Source organism: Heterodontus francisci, chromosome 11 (assembly GCF_036365525.1).
Source record: "Heterodontus francisci isolate sHetFra1 chromosome 11, sHetFra1.hap1, whole genome shotgun sequence".
Lineage (NCBI taxonomy): Eukaryota > Metazoa > Chordata > Chondrichthyes > Heterodontiformes > Heterodontidae > Heterodontus > Heterodontus francisci.
Genome location: NC_090381.1, coordinates 77,702,110 through 77,724,284, shown reverse-complemented (window position 1 = coordinate 77,724,284; position 22,175 = coordinate 77,702,110). Strand labels below are relative to the sequence as shown.

Genomic DNA, 22,175 nt, shown 5'->3' with positions numbered 1-22,175 from the left:
TCACATCTCAGCCTTTTCTTTAAGGAAAATAGTCCTAACTTCTCCAATCTATCGTCATAACTGAAGTTCCTCATCCCTGGAACTATTCTCGTGAATATTTTCTGCACACTCTCCGATGCTTTCACATCTTTCCCCTTAAATGCGGCGCGCAGAGCTGGACGCAGTCGTCCAGCTGAGTCCAGCTAGTGTCTTATACAAGTTCAACATAACTTTCTTGCTTTTGTGCTCAATGCCCCTATTAATAAAGGCTAGGATACTACATGCTTTATTAACTGCTCTCCCAATCTGTCCTGCTACATCAATGACTTATGCACATGTACCCCCAGGTCCCTCAGCTCCTGCACCCCCTTCAGAATTGTACCTTTTATCCTTTATTTTCTCTCCCATGTTCTTCCTACCAAAATGAATCACTTCACATTTCTCTGCATTGACCTTCATCTGCCACTTGTCCGCCCATTCCACCAACTTGCCTGTCCTTTTGAAATTCACAATGCTTCCAAGTTTTGTATCATCTGCACATTTTGAAATTGTGTCCTGTATGCCAAGGTCGAGGTCATTATCAAGAAGAGCAAGGGTCCCAACACTGACCCCTACTATTACAAACCTTCCTCCAGCCTGAAAATCATCCGTTAATCACTACTCTCCGTTTCCTGTCGCGCAGCCAATTTCTTATCCATGTTGCTACTGTCCCTTTTATTTCATGAGCTATAACTTTGCTCATAGGTCTGTTGCGTGTCTGTATCAAATGCCTTCTGGAAGTCCATGTACACCACATCAACTGCATTACCCTTATCAACCGCCTCTGGTACTTCTTCAAAAAACTCCAGCAAGTTAGTTGAAAACGATTTTCCCTTGACAAATCCGTACTGGCTTTCCTTAATTAACCCGCAATTTTCCATGTGTCTATTAATTTTGTCCCGAATTATTGTTTCCAGAAATTTCCCCACCACCAAAGTTAAACAGACTGGCCTGTAGTTGCTGGGCTTATCTTTACACCCTTTTTTGAACAAGAGTGTAACATTTGCAATTCTCCAGTCCTCTGGCACCACCCCTGAGTCTAAGGAAGACTGGAAAAATGATGGCCAGTGCATCTGCAATTTCCACTCTCGCTTCCCACTATCCTTGGAGGCATCTCATCTGGTGTTTTATCTACTTTAGGTGTAGACAGCCTAACTAATAGCGCCTCCTAATCAATTTTAACTCATTTTAGTGTATTAATTACCTCCTCTTTCACCGTGGCCTGGTTAGTATCTTCTTCCTTAGTAAATACAGATGCAAAGTATTCATTTAGCACCTCAGCTATTTACCCTGCCTCCATTTTAAATCCCCTTTTTGGTCCCTAATTGGCCCTGCTCCTCCTTTAACCACCTTTTTAATATTTATATACCTATAGAAGACTTTGGGATTCCCTTTTATGTTGGCCACCAGTCTCTTTTCATACTCCCTCTTTTCTTCTCTTATCTGCCTCTTCATTTCCCCTCTGAACCTTCTGTATTCTGCCTGGTCTCTTGCATTATCCACCTGACATCTGTCATAAGTGCATTTTCTTTTCTTCATCTTAATCTCTATCTTTTTTCTCATCCAGGGAGCTCTGGATTTGTTTGCCCTACTTTTCCCCTTCGAGGGAATATTACTGCACTGTGCCTGAACTATCTCTTCTTTGAAGTCACCCATTTTTCAGTTACCGTTTTTCCTGCCAACCTTTGATTCCAATTTATTCGGTCCAGGTCCATTCTTACTCCATTGAAGTTGGCTTTCCTCCAGTTAAATATTCTTGCTCTAGGTTGGTCTCTGTCCTTTTCCATATCCAACCTAAACCTTATGATACAATGATCAACGTCCCCGAAACATTCTCCTCCTGATAATTGATTCAGTTGGCCCACACCGTTCCCAAGAACCAGATCCAGCAGTGCCTCCCCTCTCGTTGGACTGGAACCTACAGTAGAAAATTTTTCTGAACATGCTCTAGGAACTGTTGCCCCTCTCTGCCCTTTACTACTATCCCAGTCTACAGTCAGATAATTGAAGTCTTCCATTATAACTATTCTAGAATTCTTGCATCTCTGTAATTTCCTTGCAAATTTGTTTCATTGCATCCTTTCCACTAGCTGGTGGCCTATAGCCAACACCTAGCAATGTAATTGCACCTTTTTTGTTCCTTAGCTCGAGCCAAGTTGATTCTGTCCATGACCCTTCTGGGATATCCTTTCTCTCCAGCACTGTAATGCTCTCCCTAATCAATACTGCCACTCCTCCCCCTTTTCTTCCTTTCCTATCTCTCCTAAACACCTTGTATCCAGGAATATTTAAGACCCATTCCCGCCCTTCTTTGAGCCAGGTCTCTGTTATAACCACAACATCATATTTCCGTATGTCAATCTGCACCTGTAACTCACCAATCTTATTAACCACACTCCGTCCATTCACATTGAGGATACCCTCCATCGTGGTGTGTGGCACTATCACAGTGCTAAATGGGATAGATTTCGAACAGACTTAGCAATGCAAACTTGGGCATCCATGAGGCGCTGTGGGCCATCAGCAGAATTGTATTCAACCACAATCTATAACCTCATGACCTGGCATATCCCCCACTCTACCATTACCATCAAGCCAGAAATGCAGCAAGACTTGGACAATATCCAGGCTTGGGCTGATAAGTGGCAAGTAACATTTGCGCCACTTAAGTGCCAGGCAATGACCATCTCCAACAAGAGAGAATCTAACCATCTCCCCTTGACATTCAATGGCATTACCATCGCTGAATCCCCCACTATCAACATCCCAGGGGCTACCATTGACCAGAAACTGAACTGGAGTAGCCATATAAATACCGTGGCTACAAGAGCAAGTCAGAGGCTAGGAATCCTGAGGCGAGTAACTCATCTCCTGACTCCCCAAAGCCTGTCCACCATCTACATGGCACAAATCAGGAGTGTGATGGAATACTCTCCACTTGCCTGGATGGGTGCAGCTCCAACAACACTCAAGAAGCTCGACACCATCCAGGACAAAGCAGCCCGCTTGATTGGCACCCCATCCACAAACATTCACTCCCTCCACCACCGACGCACAGTGGCAGCAGTGTGTACCATCTACAAGATGCACTGCAGCAATGCACCAAGGCTCCTTAAACAGCACCTTCCAAACCCGCGACCTCTACCAGCTAGAGGGACAAGGGCAGCAAATGCATGGGAACACCACCACCTGCAAGTTCCCCTCCAAGTCACACACCATCCTGACTTGGAACTATATCACCGTTCCTTCGCTGTCGCTGGGTCAAAATCATGGAACTCCCTTCCTAACAGCACTGTGGGTATGGACTGCAGCGGTTCAAGAAGGCAGCTCCCCACCACCTTCTCAAGGGCAATTAGAGATGGGCAATAAGTGTTGGCATAGGCAGCGACGCCCACATCCTATGAATAAATTAAAAAAAGCACATTAACCCTGATTTAGTCTTTAATACTTTCTCCTTTACTTTGATCCCATCTATTAACTTACTGTTCCCCACGTTAGTGCTATCTCTCCCAGTATTCTGTGCACCTTGGTATTCCTTTCTGATATTTCCTCCTGGTTCCCACACCCCGACCAAGTTAGTTTATACCATCCCCATAGCACTAGTGGGGCTGAAAACAAAGAGGAGGAGCCGGCTGAACATGGAGCCCAACATGAGACTGGAGCTCTCCAGCTTGGAATCAGCCATCATTTCATTGGTGTCTCATCAAAAGCAGCACCATTCTTCCCGTTAATTCTGATAATGATCTTTTATGGTGGCAAGCAAAAGCAGCTGATGTAGGACTGGTAGGTGGTCTGTGAGATCTTTTGCCCTACCTAAGTGGTCCGCGGATGAAAAAGTTTAAGAACCACTGCATTAGTTTGGTTCAGAATGTGATGCTTGACTTTGTCTTTTTTTACTTAAGTTGTGCAAAAGAGAGCTCTACTTAAAGATTATCTGAGAGAGAATTCCATCCATAGAAGAGGCATATGAAGCTTTATTGTTGGTATTCTTTCTGGACATTAATTAGTAAAGAATGCTGAGGCAAGTACAGCAGCTCTTGTTTACCTTAAGTGCTTGTGGCTTTTGTGGTTATAATCTTGTAGAGTACTGGCAACTAGCTAGATTTTTCCAGTGCTGTAGTGAATGGACTCTTGACAGAGTAGTCTATGTTCAACTAATCAAATGATTTTTTTATGTCTTTGCATGGCAGTGATCGCTGAAATCATACTCCATAACATGGATAACAGTTAGAAAATTCCTTCAGACAGATACATGTTTATAGAATATTGAAATTGATGGAAGTGATAGTATGACTGAATTCTTTTAATGATTTACACTTTTAATACAGCTTTTCCAGCTATTTTTGCCGGCACCTTGCTGCAGTGTAAATATGATTAAAGTGCCAAGAAACTAATTGTATATAGCTGTAATTAATGTTTACATTCCTTTACAGATTGGTGGGCAAAGTCACAATTCAGTTTTCTTGTGAGAATTTCTGACTTGCTGTTCAGTGTTAAAGACAACAAGTTCCTATGCCAATCTATGCTTGGTTATCGTGATTTCCTTTTCAGGTGTGGGAGTAAACCAATCTGTATTAGAGAGGTATCAGCAACCAAGAATATTATGAAATTCAACATATCATTGAAAAAGATGAGAAACAAAAGGGCATAAGTACTGATTCCCGAGTCACTAGTGCATGCATGTTGAGATAAGAAAACAGTGGCCACTTATTGTGAACATTTTTTTCACCCTTGCAAAAAAGTCAACATATCTGGTTCTAAATCTTAACAGGTATATCACAAAAGACCAGCTTTTCAGTAAGGTGTGATGGCTACCTTATTGAAGGTTTTTGAATGTTGAAGTTGACTGCTCTAACTTAGAGCTAAGCATTGAAAGAGTTATTCAATTTCTCAGCCATAAAATTAACAACTTTACCAGGCCACCAGTTTGCTCTGAAGCTAATTGGAAAGCCAGTTAGGTTACTGGGGTTGAGCTGCCACAAAATCTTTCAATTTATCATGTGGTTTCTATAGTTTTGACATGATACAGTCAATATCTACACTGGTCTATATTTATCAGGGTATGAGTCTTTTTGAGGATCAGCACCATTTGGGAGGGACAGTTAAATTTAATGAACTGAGGAGGAGCCTTGGGTAGAACCATGTCAAGCTGAATGCTCACATTACTTATGAACAATGTTCCCTCTAAGCTGCATGGCCGCACAGTAATCCAAAGGTTCTCACGTAGGTTGTGCGCAAGTCGGACTCTTTAAGTTAGCGAGAGTGCACGGCCCCGAGAAAAGATTTAATGGGCCTAGGCACTACAAAAAAAAATTAAAGGATACGTTGCTTAGGGACAAGTAGTTTTTCTGGGATAAATTAAATTTTTGAATGAGAAGTTTAACTTTTTTATTCCCATATTTGATTCAACTAATTACGTTCCTACAGTCAAAAGGATGACCTTGAATTTCAGATGGAAATTGAAGAAATATGCCTTATCTAAAGTGGTGTGTCACTTGATGACTGGGTTGGGTATGTTTTAGGAACTAATTTGTCTGTCATTCACCAGCTCTTGTGGTCTACCGAAGAATCATGAAGTTTGCAATTAAGCTTGGATGTGCCGCTCCTGCAAGCTATTGTATCTGTTTTCACATTGGTTTGCCAGTTGGATATGCCCTGTTTTCCCAAGCCTTCTGATCAAACAAAGCCTTTTTATGCATTGACCGATGTTTTAGTACATCTTTCATTAAACTGTATGTGAACCAGTGTTTATATTAAGCTACTAGATAGAAGGTGGTGCTCAGCAGCAAGAAGTCTGTTTGGTTTGAGCCCAAACAACACTGGATCTTTTGATTTGTGGACGTAATTTCAGTCCACTGTAGCAGGTTCCAACTTGAGACTTTTCTAAACCAATGGAATTGGTGAACAGATCTGTGAAGACTGTAACTGCTTGAAGGTGATTGGTGGAGCTAAAGCTCTTTTCCTCTTCACTTCTCTCCTTTTAGACCTTCCTTTAAAATCTCAATATCTCCTCCTTTGGTTTGGTGTTAATTAGTTTTTGATTATGCTTCTAGCCAGATTCCAGCAGCAATCACCTCCCCCCCCCACCCCACCCCACCCCCAAACCCCCAGTTGACCATTGTCTGAGGCTGAACCAGACTGGTTCGCTCTCTTGTGTCTGTTTGATTCTGAGGTCAACTTTTGACTCCATATACGCTCCATCTCCAGTTCCATAATATCACCCAGCTTTGACAGAAACACTCACCCATGCTTTGTTACATGGACTATTCCAGTGCTCTCCTGGCCAGCCCTCTATCTTCCACTCTCTGTAAACTTAAGCTCATCCAAAACTCTGCTGCCTGTACCCTAACTGTCACCAAGGCCTGTGCTCGCTTATCTACATTGGCTCCCAGTCTAGGAATGACTCAGATTTAAAATGCTCATACTTGTGTTCAAATCCACCCATGAGCTCATCCCTATCTCTGTAGTCTCCTCAATCCCTCTAAGCATGCTGTGTTTCTTCAGATGTCTAGGTCCTAAGCTCTGGAATTTCCTCCCTAAGTTTTCCCGCCTCGCTATCTCTCTTTCCTGCTTTTAAGACACTTCTTAAAATCTGCCTATCTGAGGTAAGCTGTTGGTCACCTATTCTAATATCTCCTTAGGTGGAGGTGTCAAATTTTGTCCGATAACGTGCCTGAAAAGAGCCTTGAGACAATTTACTGTGTTAAACGTGCTATAGAAATGTGAATTGTTAAAAGATCTTATGTAAATACATGTTCTTATTGAGCTTGCTAGTGCTATAAGTAATTGGAGTGCATAAGAATGAATAAAAGTGAAAGTTCCTGGAATTTATATTTGGCTGGTAAAATGCTGCAGAATTAGTGAGGGGCAATATGTGACTCAAAGATTACAATTATTGGTAAAATAAAAAATATTTGAAATTCAGTGGTTAATTTTAAGAAGTCGCATTCACTTTTATGCCAGATCTTCTTCTTTCATTATAACTCAGTTCAATAAACAGAACTTATAAACATACAGTCTACACAGCTTAGATAAAAATGAGTTGTTAAATGTTGTATTATAACCATGATTAGGGTGTACATGAGAATATTGCAATATTGAGGGTTTACTGCATAAAAATGTTAACAATACCATGTGTGAAATTGAACTGTTAGAAATGATTGAAATTAAATTCTCCTGTACTCCACAAAGTATTTACAGCACAGAAACATCCATTCAGTCCAACAGATCCACCGAGCTTCCTCCCACACTTCTTCACCTAGCTCCATCAACATATACTTTGCTTTCTCCCTCATGTGCTTATCTAATTTCCCCTTATGTGCATCTATGTTATTCACCTAGACTACTCCTATGGTATTGAGTTCCACATTCTATTCACTGTCTGGGTAAAGAGGTTTCTCCTGAATTCCCTATTGGATTTATTAGTGACAGTCTTATATAATTACAAACAGGTGCAAAAACTATAGAGTAGTAATGGGGGACTTAAATGTATTAGAAAGCTTGATCATTGAACTAAAAAAATGCTGTCTTGCAAACTCATCTGGTAAATTTCTGAGCAAGCCTCTGATGTGTTTCTACATTGCATACTTGCAGTTATATTTGTAATAATTTCTTTGAAGGAAACTTGGAAGTTGGAGTGCATATTGCAGATGTGAGTTACTTTGTCCATGAAGGGACTGCTCTTGATGTGATTGCCAGCAAGAGGGCAACCAGTGTCTATCTGGTTCAGAAGGTAAGAAACATAAAGTTAAACCTATTCTGTTCATTATACACAAATGTTTAAAAATGATCCAAAACAGGCTTCATAATTAGGAGTGCATTGTTAAAAAAAAAAAGTTAAATTAGTTCTTTACAAGAACCCTACAGAATGATTTTACCTGCACTGATGATCTTGGATAAGATCTGTTATTTAGCATTTCGGTATGCATTCTCATTGTGAATGACCTGAGTTCAATAAACAGAACTTACAAACATACAGTCTCCACAGCTTTGATAAACATGAGTTGTTAAAATGTTGTAATAGAACCAAGATTTAGTTGCAATATGAAAGCAGTGCAATGTTGAGGGTTGTTGCATAAAAATGTTAACAATACCATGTGTAAAATTGTACTGAGTTAGAAATGATTGAAATTAAATTCTCCTGTAGTCCACAAAGTATTTACAGAACAGAAACATCCATTCAGCCAACAGATACACATGAGCATCCTCTCACACTTCTTCATCTGACCCCATTAACATATCCTTCTGTAGTTTTCTCTCTTGTGCTTATCTAGTCTCACCTTATATGCATCCAAGCTATTTGCCTCAACTATTCCTCTGGATAAAGAAGTTTCTCCTGAATTCCCTATTAGATTTATTAGTGACTATTTTATATTTAAATAATGACTGAGGTGTAAAAACTATACAGTCGCCATAATGGGGAACTTTACACTATTGCTATCCCAGTTCATATATTAAAGAACAGAGGGGGGGAAGTGTTTTCGAAGTGGTTTCAGGGGAATTTGATTAGTATGTTTTGGTCCAATGAGAAAGGAGACATTGCTGGATGTGGTTCTGGGACATGAGTTGGGTCAAGTGGATCAAGTGTCATAGAGGGAACATTAGTCATAGTATTATAGGGTTTAGGTTAGCTATGGAAAAGGCCAGTAACAATCGAGAGTAAAAACTACTTAATTGGAGGAGTGCCAATATCATTGGGGTGAGAAATCTGGCCCAGGTAAATTGGAATCAAAGATTGTCAGGCAAAACTGTACTGGAACAATGGGCTACCTTTAAAAAGAAGATGGTTTGAGTACCATCGAGGTGCATTGCCAGAAGGAGAAAAGGTAGGGCAAACAAAGCCAGAGCTCCCTAGATGATGATAGAGAGTAAGATGAAGCAGAAAAACAGTGCAAATGGCAGATGTCAGGCTGAAAATACAAGTGAGAACCAGGTTGAAACCAGGTTGGGCAGCGCAGTGGCTAGCACCACAGCCTCACAGCTCCAGCGACCCAGGTTCGGTTCTGGGTACTGCCTGTGTGGAGTTTGCAACTTCTCCCTGTGACCGCGTGGGTTTCCTCCGGGTGCTCCGGTTTCCTCCCACATGCCAAAGACTTGCGGGTTGATAGGTAAATTGGCCATTGTAAAAATTGCCCCTAGTGTAGGTAGGTGGTAGGAGAATTGAGGGAAGGTGGGGATGTGAGCGGGAAAAATGGGATTAATGTAGGATTAGTATAAATGGGTGGTTGATGGTCGGTGTGGACTCAGGCCGAAGGGCCTGTTTCGCTGCTGTATCTCTCTCTGACTCTAATATAAAAAGTTCAGAGAGGAAGTGAGAAAGGATATGAGGGGTAAAGTGAGAGTATGAAAAGAGATTGGCAGCTAACATAAAAAAGAATCCAAAAGTCTTCAATAGGCATATAAGTAGTACAAGGGCAGTAAAAAGAGGGGTGGGGCAATTAGTAACCTAAAAGGGGATCTATGCACAGAGGAAGAGGGCGTAGCTAAGGTACGAAATGAGTACTTTGCATTTGTCTTTACCAAGGAATAAGATGCTGCCCAAGTCACAGTGAAAGAGGAGGTATTTGAGACACTGGATGGGCTAAACATTGATAAAAAAAGAGGCATTAGATTGGCTGACAGTACCTAAAGTGGATAAGTCACCAGGACTACTGATGGAAGGAAGGGAGGAAATTGTGCAGGTACTGGCCATAATCTTCCAATCCTGCTTAGATACAGGGGTGGTGCCAGAGGACTGGAGAATTATAAATGTCACAGTCTTGTTCAAAAAAAGGTATAAGGATAAACCAGCAGCTACAGGCCAATCTGTTTAACCTTGGTGGTGGAAAAGCTTTTCAAAGTGATAATCTTTGACAAAATTAACTTTTACTTGGACAAGAGTGATTAATTAAGGAGAGCCAGCATGGATTCGTTAAAGGCAAATCGTGTTTAACTAACCTAATTGCATTTGTTGATGAGGACCAGGTTAATGAGGGTAATGTGTTGATATGACCTATTTCTTCTTCTTTGGCCTCCTTATCTCGAGAGACAATGGATAAGCGCCTGGAGGTGGTCAGTGGTTTGTGAAGCAGCGCCTGGAGTGGCTATAAAGGCCAATTCTAGAGTGACAGGCTCTTCCACAGGTGCTGCAGAGAAATTTGTTTGTCGGGGCTGTTACACAGTTGGGTCTCCCCTTGCACCTTTGTCTTTTAGGTTAGGTTGATATGGCCTACATGGACTTCTAAAAGGCTTGCCAGTGAAGTTGAAGCCTGTGGAATAAAAGCTGGCTGAGTGACAGGAAACGGAGTAGTGGTGAACAGTTGTTTATTGGACTGGAGGAGGGTATACATTGGGTTTCCCCAGGGATTGGTACTAGGACCACTGCTTTTCTTGATCTGTATTATTGACCGACACTTGGGTGTACAGGGTACAATTTCAAAATTTGCAGATGACACAAAACTCGGAAGCATTGTGAACTTTGATAGAGAACATAGATAGGCTGGTGGAATGGGCGGACAAATGGAAAATGAAATTTAATGCAGAGAAGTGCAAAGTGTTACATTTTGCTTGGAAGAATGAGGAGAGGCAATATAAAATAAAAGATACAATTCTAAATGGGGTGTAGGAACAGAGAGACCTGGGGTATATGTGCACAAATCATTGAAAATGATAGGGCAGGTTGAGAAAGTGGTTAAATGCATACAGGATCCTGGGCTTTATGAATAAAGACTTAGAGTACAAAAACAAGGAAGTTATGATAAAACTTTATAAAACACTGATTCCACCTCAACTGGAATATTGCGTCCAGTACTGGGCACTTTAGGAAGGATGTGAAACATTTAGAGAGGGTGCAGAAGAGGTTTACGTGAATGGCTCCAGGGATGAGGAATAGCCTGGCGAAGCTGTTCTCCTGAGAGAAGGTTAAGAGGAGATTTGATAGAGGTATTCAAAATGATGAGGGGTCTAGACAGAGTAGATACGAGATAAACTGTTCCATTTGGTGTAGGGGTTAAGAACCAGAGAACACCGATATAAGTTGAATAGCAAGAGAACCAACGGCGGCATGAGGAAAGTCTTTTTACGCAGCAAATGGTTAGGACCTGGAATTCACTGCCTGAGAGTGTGATGGATGCAGATTAAATTGTGGTTTTCAAAAGGGAATTGGATGGCCAGTTGAGGAGAAAAAATTTTTGCAAGGCTATGAAGGGGCTTGCAAGGGGCCAGGGGAGTGGGAATAGCTGAGATGCTCTTGCAGAGAACTAGCACAGACACAATGGGCCAAATGGCCACCTTCTGTGCTGTAGCCATTCTATGATCTTATAATTTATGGCCCCTAGTTTTGGTCTCGCCCGCAAGTGAAAATAGCTTTGCTATGTCTACCCAATCATAATTTTGAAGTCCTCTATTGGTCACTTCTCAGTCATCCCCAGTTTAATCATTCCTTCCTGATGACCTTAGTCCTGGTACCATTTTAGTAGATCTCATTTGCACTTTTTCCAGTGCCTCCATACCCTTTTTAGAATACAGAGACCAGAACTGTTCGCAGTAATCCAAGTGTGGTCTAATCAAGGTTCTATACAAGTTTAACATAATTTCTCTACTTTCAGTTCAGTTACTCTAGAAATGAACCCCAGTGTTTTTTTGCTTTTTTTAATGGCCTTATTAACCTGTCACAACTTTTAATGATATGTGTATCTATTCCGCTGCCACATTTAGTCACTTATTTACCAAGGAGTATGTGGCCTCCTTATTCTTCCTACCAAAGTGTATTACCTTGCACTTGCCAATTTCACACCTATCTTGCAAGTTTATTAATATTTTCTGTATTTTGTCCCAGTCCGCATCTATTAACTGCAGCAACCCCCCGCCACCCCCCCTGCAAATTTTGAAATTGTCCTTCGATTCAGGAGTCCAAATTGTTTCTGTCAACAGTGAACAACAGTGGTCCTAGCATCAATCCTTGTGGAACGCCACTTCCTACTTTTGCCAGACTGAGGAACTACCTTTAACCCCACTCTGTTGCTTGTTTTGTAGCCACTTTGCTATCCATTCAGCTACTTGTCCCCTGACTCCACATGCTAATGATCTTTGTTATGGGTCTATTATGCAGTAGCTTATTGAAGGTTTTTTTGGATATCCAAAGATATCATGTTACTGCATTACCCTTTCTGTTACTTCAAATAATTCAATGAGATTGGCTAAGTGTGACTTTCCCTTTTCGAATCTGACTACTGACTACTCTTTCATTAAACTTTCAGTCTCTGGACTTGCTCGATCTACATTTGTGTGTGTATATATATTTATATAATAATTAAATTATAGTAATATAAATGAGCATGGGGGCTCATTAGCATCACTGCGACAAGCCGCCCCCCATATTACGTGGGGAGTGGCGGGACATCGGCACAGTGAGAAACCTTTTGACAGCTGTCTAGCAGGTTCTGGGTCCCTATTTAAAGCGCCCCAGCACCTGCCACCCGACAGCTGTGAAAGAAATACTTGCCTCACAGTTGAAGAGTGGGGCTGCTGTCAATCTGGCAGCAAAGCAGAAAGTGCTGGAGAAACTCTGCAGGTCAGGCAGCATCTGTGGAAAGTTAACCTTGCTTCTCTCTCCACAGATGCTGCCTGACCTCCTGAGTTTCCCCAGCACTTTCTGCTTTGCTGCCGCATACTTACCCTGCTGTGTCCCAGTATCCTGTGAAGTTGTGATCCTCTTCTTCCACTCAAGTGTTACATTGCTTCTTGTAGGCATGCATATGGGTGAATAATCTTAATTTTGTACATTCCAGGATGTGAGACTTAAATGTACCAGAAAAGGCAAATATACAACTGAAATAAAACCATAATTGAAGAATATCTACATACTTTGGGCTTCTAATCATCTGACTGTGATAAGCCGCAGACTAATATACATTTGGAATCTCTATTCGTTTCTGCGCTAACTGTGATGTGAAAAGACATGTGACTGCGATTAGATGATCTTTGTTAAAAAACAGGAAAATATGTTCATATTCTAACTGCATTGCCAACTAGAAATATTACACCAATAACTATGATCAGCTGCTGCAGAAGCAAAGTGTTCGTGAACATGCGTCGATGTGTAATAGTTGAGAAACCAAGGCAACAGCACAGATTTCCTCACTAATCCTGCACTGGTTTTCAAACATGTGCAAGACAAGCCTTGCAGCCAGAAGTTAGAGCAGTTACACGGTGGAGTTATCTTTATATTTAAAGGACCACGCCAAAAGCCGAGGATGGCAGAGAGGTACTTTAGGGTGGCCCCACAGTTCAGCGAAGCCTCCTTGGTCACTCTTCTCGGCTGTGCGGGCAAGGTGGGAGGTCCTGTTCATCAGCGATGGTAAGAAGAGGCCCTCCCACCTGAACAAGGCAGCCTGGCTGGGGATGGCAGAGGAGGTGAGTAGTCATGGGGCCATCCGGCATCAAAGGGTCCAATGCCAGAACGGGATGAACGAGCACTCCCCAAAGCAGCCGTGGCCCTCTAGGCCTCCTGCACACAGGGTACAAGCGCCAAAGTCATTCACAGCCAAAGCGCAATCAGATCAGCAGCCTTCCTCCAGTCAGGCTGCTAGCATAGAGGTTGCACGAGAAGGGGCACTCGCAAGCATTTACAGAGAGCACACTGACACAAATGGGAATGCATGGGTGTCACAGCAATGTAAATACGTCTTTCACTAAATATTCCTCACCATGTGTGTTCTTTTCTCTGCGTGAATGATGTTTGCCAGCATGTAGCACCAATGTCACACCCCTTTGCACCGTTGGCCTTTCAGGAGAGCCAGCTTATGCAATAGCATCATTGCCATGCCACCATTACTCATGAGCGTTTCCGCAGATGCAGTGACATGGACATTGGCTCAGTCAGCTGCTGCCTCTGTTGGTTTACACAGGGATGCTGCAGATGTGGACTGGTGCACAGCAGGTGAGCAAGGGTGATGTGTGGCTTGCAGAGCTCATGTCGGTTCCAATGGAGCAGACAGCCTTTGTCTGATTGGCCACTTCCATACATCCCTAGCTCACTGCTAGCCCTGCATGCAGAGCCTGGGTGCCATCTGCCCTCCCATGTGCCTTTTTTGTTGTAGGTCCTCAGCGTCCGAGAAGGAATCCTGTTGATGTCTCTCCTCATCATGCCAGGCCTGCCCCCTATTGGGTGCAGAGCAGAGAGAGCAGCAAAGAAAGGAGCTGACCTTTTCGGCCCATAGTACTGGGCATCACCCGATCCATCCAGGCATTGAAAGCGCTCTTTCAGTATGCTGATTGCCAGCTCAGTGGCTGGCATTGTATCACTCCTCTGCAGCAGTGGTGGGGTCTCTCACTGGTGTCAGGAGCCATGTCAGTAAGGGATAACCCTTGTCTCCAAGAAGCCACCCCTCCATGTGAGCCAGTTCAGTGAACAGCGGTGGCAGCTGGGACTGGTGCAGGGCCCAGATGTCATGGCAACTGCCTGAGAAGCGGGCACAGATTTGCACGAAGCATCTCCGGTGATCACATACCAGCTGCACCTAGATTGAGAGGATTCCTTTAATGGTAACGTCTGCATGTGGTAGCCTGGCGGGAGGCCTGATGGCCACATGAGTGCAGTCTATGAACCCTAAAACCTATGGTTCTCGGGCAATGGTGCCGAAACCGATGGCCCTCTGGGCTGGCTGTGAGAGTCCGTCCTGAAGCGGCCCTCCTGTGCAGGGTGACCTCCCTGATGCAGCGGTGCACTGCTGACTCTGTGATCCCACAAAGGTCTCTGGGGCCCCTGAAAAGCTGCATAGGCATCGAGGTTAAGAACTACTGCCACTATGAGGACAGCAGGCATAGGATATTCACCGAAGCCCATGGGCTGCAGATCATATTTGAACAGGGCACAGAGAAGTGTCACCACCCTCTCTACATGTGCAATTGCCTCAGACACAGATCTAGCATTGCAAAACTGGGCATCCATGGGGCGCTTTGGGCCTTCAGCAGCAGCAAAATTGTACTCAAATACAATCTGTAACCTCATGGCCCAGCATATCCCCCACTCTACCGTTACCATCAAGTCGGGAGACCAAACCTGGTTCAAAGAAGAGTGCAGGAGGGCATGCCAGGCGCAGCACCAGGCAAACCTCAAAATGAGGTGTCAACCTGGTGAAGCTACAACCCAGTACTACTTGCGTGCCAAACTGCGTAAGCAGCATGCGATAGACAGAGCTAAGTGATCCCATAAGCAACGGATCAGATCTAAGCTCTGCAATCCTGCCTCATCCAGACATGAATGGTAGTGGACAATTGAACAACTGAAGGAGGTTGCTCCACAAATATCCCCATCCTCAATGATGGGGGAGCCCAGCACATCAGTGCAAAAGATAAGGCTGAAGCATATGCAACAATCATCAGCCAGAAGTGCCGAGTTGATGATCCATCTCGGCCTCCTCCTGAAACCCCCAGCATCGCAGATTCAATTCACTCCACGTGATATCAGGAAACGACTGAAGGCACTGGATACTGCAAAGGCTATGGGCCCTGAAAATGTTCCAGCAATAGTACTGAAGACCTGTGTTACAGAACTTGCTGCGCCCTTAGCCAAGCTGTTCCAGTACTGCTACCACACTGGCAACTACCTAGCAGTGTTGAAAATTACCCGGGTATGTCCTGTCCACAAAAAGCAGGACAAATCCAACCCAGCCAATTACCACCCCATCTGTCAACTCTCAATCATCAGTAAAGCGATGGAAGGTGTCATCGACAGTGCTACCAAGTGGCACGGGCACAGCAATAACCTCAGTGACGCTCAGTTTGGGTTCCGCCAGAGCCACTCAGCTCCTGAACTTATTACAGCCTTGGTTCAAACATGGACAAAAGAGCTGAAGACAAGGTGAGGTGAGAGTGAATGCCCTTGGCATCAAGGCAGCATTTGACCGAGTATGGCATCAAGGAGCCCCAGCAAAGCTGAAGTCAATGGGAATTAGGGGGAAAACTCTCCACTGGTTGGAGTTATACCTAGCGCAAAGGAAGATGGTTGTGGTTATTGGAGGTCAGTCATCTCAGCTCCAGGACATCACTGCCTCAGGGTAGTGTCAAAGGCCCAACCATCTTCAGCTGCTTCATCAATGACCTTCCTTCAATTATAAGGTCAGAAATGAGGATGTTTACTGATAATTGCACAATGCCCAGCACCATCCGCAACTCCTCAGATGCTGAAGCAGTCTATGTAGAAATGCTGCAAGACTGGACAATATCCAGGCTTGGGTTGATAAGTGGCAAGTAACATTCGCACCACACAAGGCAATGACCATCTCCAACAAGAGCGAATCTAATCAGCTCCCCTTGACATTCAATGGCATTACCATCGCTGAAGCCCCCACAGTCAACATCCCAGGGGTTTCCATTGACCCGAAACTGAACTAGAGTAGCCATATAAATATCGTGGCTACAAGAGCAAGTCAGAGGCTAGGAATCCTGCAGCAAGTAACTCACCTCCTGACTTCCCAAAGCCTGTCCACCATCTACAAAGTACAAGTCAGGAGTGTGATGGAATACACAACACTCAAGAAGCTTGACACCATCCAGGTCAAAGCAGCCCACTTGATAGGCACCCCATCGACAAGCATTCACTCTGTCCACTACTGACGCAAGTGGCAGCAGTGTGTACCATCTACAAGATGCACTGCAGCAATGCACCAATTCCCCCTTAGACAGCACCTTCCATACTCGCGCCCTCTACCACCAAGAAGGACAAGGGCAGCAAATGCATGGGAATACCACCAGCTGCAATGTTCACCTCCAAGCCACACACCATCCTGACTTGGAACTAAATTGCAGTTCCTTCACTGTCACTGCGTAAAAGTCTTGGAACTCTCTTCCTAACAGCACTGTTGGTGTACCTACCCCACATGGACTGCAGCAGTTCAAGAAGGCAGCTCACCATCACCACCTCAAAGGCAATTAGGGATGACCAGTCAATGCTAGTCTAGCCTGCGACGCCCACATCCCCACAAATGAATAAAAAAATAGTGTGCGTATGTGTATATATAGTGTGTATCTATCTATCTATCTATCTATCTATCTATCTATCTATCTATCTATCTAAATATATAGATAGATATATACACACCATATATTTTATAGTGTGTGTATACATGTGTGTGTATATATATATATATATATATATACATGTGTTCAAATCCTCTGAAGAAGGAATTTTCCTCCACACAAGATCAGGGGGCAGGTTGTTCAACCTTGCCCGTCTAAGAGCGAAGTCCAAAGTACGGAAAGTCCTCATCAGAGAACTCCTCTTTGCTGACGATGCTGCTTTAACATCTCACACTGAAGAGTGCCTGCAGAGTCTCATCGACAGGTTTGTGGCTGCCTGCAATGAATTTGGCCTAACCATCAGCCTCAAGAAAACGGAACATCACGGGGCAGGACGTCAGAAATGCTCCATCCATCAATATTGGCGACCACGCTCTGGAAGTGGTTCAAGAGTTCACCTACCTAGGCTCAACTATCACCAGTAACCTGTCTCTAGATGCAGAAATCAACAAGCGCATGGGTAAGGCTTCCACTGCTATGTCCAGACTGGCCAAGAGAGTGTGGGAAAATGGCGCACTGACACGGAACACAAAAGTCCGAGTGTATCAGGCCTGTGTCCTCAGTACCTTGCTCTACGGCAGCGAGGCCTGGACAACGTATGCCAGCCAAGAGTGACGTCTCAATTCCTTCCATCTTTGCTGCCTTCGGAGAATACTTGGCATCAGGTGGCAGGACTATATCTCCAACACAGAAGTCCTTGAAGCGGCCAACACCCCCAGCTTATACACACTACTGAGTCAGCGGCGCTTGAGATGGCTTGGCCATGTGAGCCGCATGGAAGATGGCAGGATCCCCAAAGACACATTGTACAGCGAGCTCGCCACTGGTATCAGACCCACCGGCCGTCCATGTCTCCACTATAAAGACGTCTGCAAACGCGACATGAAATCGTGTGACATTGATCACAAGTCGTGGGAGTCAGTTGCCAGCATTCGCCAGAGCTGGCGGGCAGCCATAAAGACAGGGCTAAATTGTGGCGAGTCGAAGAGACTTAGTAGTTGGCAGGAAAAAAGAGAGAGGCGCAAGGGGAGAGCCCAGACAAACAAATTTCTCTGCAGCACCTGTGGAAGAGCCTGTCACTCCAGAATTGGCCTTTATAGCCACTCCAGGCGCTGCTTCACAAACCACTGACCACCTCCAGGCGCGTATCCATTGTCTCTCGAGATAAGGAGGCCCAAAAGAATATATAGTGTGTGTATGCATGTAGTGTGTGTGTATATGTATATATACAGTGTGGATGTGTATATGTGTGTGTATTTATGTTTGTGTGTGTGTATAGATATATTTATGTCTGTATAGATATATATGTGTGTGTACGTCTGCATATTTTCTTTAGTTTGAATTTTGCCCTTTCCTCATTATTCATCTGGGACATGTCATTACTGGCTCATTTGTTCTTGCTATTCAATGAGATATTGAGATATATTTCTGCTGGATTCTGATAATTTTAAATGTCTCTCACTTCTGTTCTACTTCTTGTTCAGTAAATGTTTCCTATTTATTTTCCCTAATTCTATTCATATCCCCTAAAATCAACTTTTTCCCTCAATTTATTATTATGATTTGTGTCTTTCTTATGCCCTTTTTGATCTTTATTTTAGACCTTATTATGTTGTAATTGTTATTGCCAATGTGTTCCCCTACATTTACTCCTCTTATCTGTTCTGATTCATTTCCAAGTCTAAACCAAATTTATGGGTTGAATTCATGCCTTGGTTTAAGTGAGTTGGCTCCTGATTTGGAAAATTTCTTTTCAAATAGAACAAATTAATTTCTGCTTTGATTTCAACTTTCACAAAATTGCAATGAAGAGCTGCAATTTCACTGTTGACATGTATTTTCAACGGAGCAGCAATTGGAACCTAGAGCAGATGGGCTTTGTAACTATATGAGGAGCAGATCATTGAGCATGTTTCACTGTGAAATTGTTTCATGCCTTAAATATTTATTGGAAAAGGCTGAAGTTTTAATTAGTGGAACATCTGAATAAGTTTTCCAGTGGATAAATAGGTTATTTAAATTACCTTTTCCAGTTAACAGTTCAATGAATTAGCAAGTGATTACTACAGAGAATTGTATTTATAGCAGTAACACAAATGCTTTTTGGTGGAATTTATTGTAAATGTGTGTATGAAAACACTCACTGATAAAGCTTATAAAGAATGAACCAAAATATATTAATTTAGATTCAAATGACTTGTTTTTTTGAATTTACATTCTTGGAATAGTTTGGAGTTTGATTCTTCTGTCTGTCATAAATGAGACTTTTTTTTAGAATTGCTGAAATTTGACTGCCAATGCTATTGAACGTTTTTGTATGAAACATCAATACAAAGTATTATCCTTTTCGTGCAATTAATTGACAACCTGCCCTTTTTTTTAAAAATTGTGTCCTTGGTGACACTTTTTAGGGTATTGACTTGTTTAACTTGTGAACTTGATTTGAGCCCTGAGTCAGGACTAGTATTTAAAGGCCTGCTCGGGTCTGCAAAAAAACAAACGACCTGAGCCCGACAGAACCACATCTGACCCGAGCCCAACCCGGCCCGAGTCCTTCCATTTTTTCCCTCGCCTGACCCGACCATCAGTTAACCTACCTTCCGCTTTTCACTTTCTTGCTGATCTGCACAAGCTTAAAATAACTGTAACAAAACTATCTTTCTAGTCCAAAAATTTAATTAACACTTACCTGTGATCGAGCGTGTCCGAATGCCGGACCTGGAAGTGCAACCTGACCCGAACCCGACACAGGCCTTTACTAATTTTACTAATTTTCCTGTGGGAGGTATACAGCAGATGCTACCTCAAAGATATATAAAATGTAATTAAACCACAGCAATCATCATGTTTCCATCAAGAAAGATCCCTTTTCCCTGATGTTTCGAGATCTTTGGAAGTTCTATTGTATATAGTTTGGCAGGAACTACCCCATTCACTATCCACTGTCCCTCTTCCATTGTGACATCACCACAGTATACCACATCATGCATGTGCTATATTCAATAGAGTAAGAATTTGAGACAGAGTTTGCTAAATGGGACAGTGCTTGTAATTGGTGGCTGTGAAACAGTTTTAATATTTTGACACAAAATGAGGTGAATGAGAATTTATAGGTGGTTAGCCACAAGAGAATCTGTAGTACCCCTGAGAGGTAATGAATACAGGAAATGGAAATGGTTTTCAGTTTATCTCAGTTGGTAACAGATGCAAATATGGACCTTTAGCTCATGACCTCGGACACTCTTTCCCAAAGAAAAGCAAAAAGCAAATACAAGCATCCCTACTGTAGCAAACACAGCATAACTGGTAGGAAAACTCTTGTAATGAGATCATATAAAATAGCATTTTTGATATGTGTGCATATTTTTAAGAAACCGTCGCAATAATGTTTACTACCTTTAACATTGGGACTCCAACTGGATTATTGCAAGATCATATAAATTTATTTAAATGGTAGCAATCGTTTTCCAGAAAAAATGGAGAAAAAGATAGAGTCAAGAGATAAACAGATTTAGAGATGACAATGAGTGAAAGTATAAGAGCCCTGCAACAAGAAAGAAAAAGTGGCAAAGACAGAACGCGTGATAACCAATGAAACAGTTTTAGGAATTGATATACAATTTGTTTAACTCTTTCCCTGAGCAGTGGTGAGAGAGATCAACTATTACCTGCAAATAATGTTGTGCTATTAAGTATTGTCATACCTTTGACAGAAATGAATGTGAGGTTACATCTTAGGTAAGACCCTTAGTTATTTTAAAATTGTCTTCACCGCTTGTGTTGGTTCTGTTTTATTGCAGGTTATCCCTATGCTTCCAAGGCTTCTCTGTGAAGAACTCTGCAGCTTGAATCCAATGCAGGACAGGCTAGCCTTTTCTGTCATTTGGAAATTAACTCCTCAAGGAAAGGTACAGCTTTGAACAATTGTTAAAAACATTCCAAAGGGGGCTTTGAGTCTGACAGTGTTGGGACAGTGCCTTGGGTTTAACAGTACTTTGAGGGAGGGCTCCCACAGTTTGCAAGCATGGGGAGATACTTTTCTTCGTTCAAAACTTAATTTTCTATTAATAATTATTGCAGCTTGTTACGGGTGATAATTCGAGCAGCAGTACAAAAACATGCAGCTTCCCATTTGCGGCAATTGTTTGTCCATAGAACAGAGCTGTTTGTGTACTGATATTTTCTTTTGACTCTTTTCAGTACTAAATTTTTCTGCTTTAGACATGCTTTCTTGAAACGCAAGATAAGCAAATCTCACTTAACACTAGATTTTTTCTGACACTCCTTAATACATATAGAGATTATCGCCATGTTTGCTTTATTTTGGGTAACATTGCAGGTGATCTGACTGTAAAGCAATAATTCTGGAATCTGGACTATATTAAATATAAGGAAACTTATAAATGTGACTGCACTTTCTTTCACATCAGGTTGTACATTTGCTAAAGAAGGCAACACATCTTATGTAGTTGATCTAGTCATGCAAAACTTTGCAATTGTGCTTAAAGATGTCACTCAAATGTTACTTGGAATCCAGCATGGTCACCTTCAATTAAAGCTCTTGAAACATCTTGCTTTCTGTATTTGCAGGCCTTTATTACCTCATTGCTGTTGTCATTGAAATGTAGCAGTAACCTGATCAAAATTGCAGAAATGTATCCATAGATAATGTGGTTCAATTGTGTATTTCCAAATCTGGTCATTTTCCCAACTAAAGTGTCACAGCTGTCATTTTGTCATCTTCATTTTTGAAGAAGGGATCAATTAAAAATGCTGCATTGATCAGAGTGGTATTTGCAAAATTCTCTTGCAGTTGACCTTGGATCTTGAAAACATTGCCTCAAAAACTAAGATTGTTGAATTTAGCTTTTTTATTCACAAAAATCATTACAAAAAATAATTGGTGGGCTATTTTTGTACATTGAAATTGCAGCATTTTCCAAATGTTTTATAGAGAGCCACTGAGAAAAGCAATTTATCAACAAGAGTATTTGTGACGTGTAATTCTGACGCCAATGAGTCATTTAAAAGCATGGCAAAGAAAGCTTCAATGATTCGCTGATCTTTGAGTTTGTTAACAAGGACAGGAACACAGGAAC

At 42.4% G+C, this 22,175-nt stretch overlaps 1 protein-coding gene across 2 annotated transcripts in view; it reads left to right on the top strand.

The window, feature by feature from the left end:
- dis3l2 (DIS3 like 3'-5' exoribonuclease 2) overlaps positions 1-22,175 on the top strand; it is a 410,232-nt gene that overhangs the window by 203,193 nt on the left and 184,864 nt on the right. For both annotated transcript variants that reach the window (XR_010975985.1, XM_068042291.1), the window contains exons 11-12: positions 7,638-7,750; positions 20,877-20,984. Coding sequence is in view for 1 of the 2 variants with exons in the window: in XM_068042291.1 (XP_067898392.1) it covers positions 7,638-7,750; positions 20,877-20,984 (221 nt within the window). In the remaining variant the exon portion in view is untranslated. The remainder of the gene's footprint in view (positions 1-7,637; positions 7,751-20,876; positions 20,985-22,175) is intronic.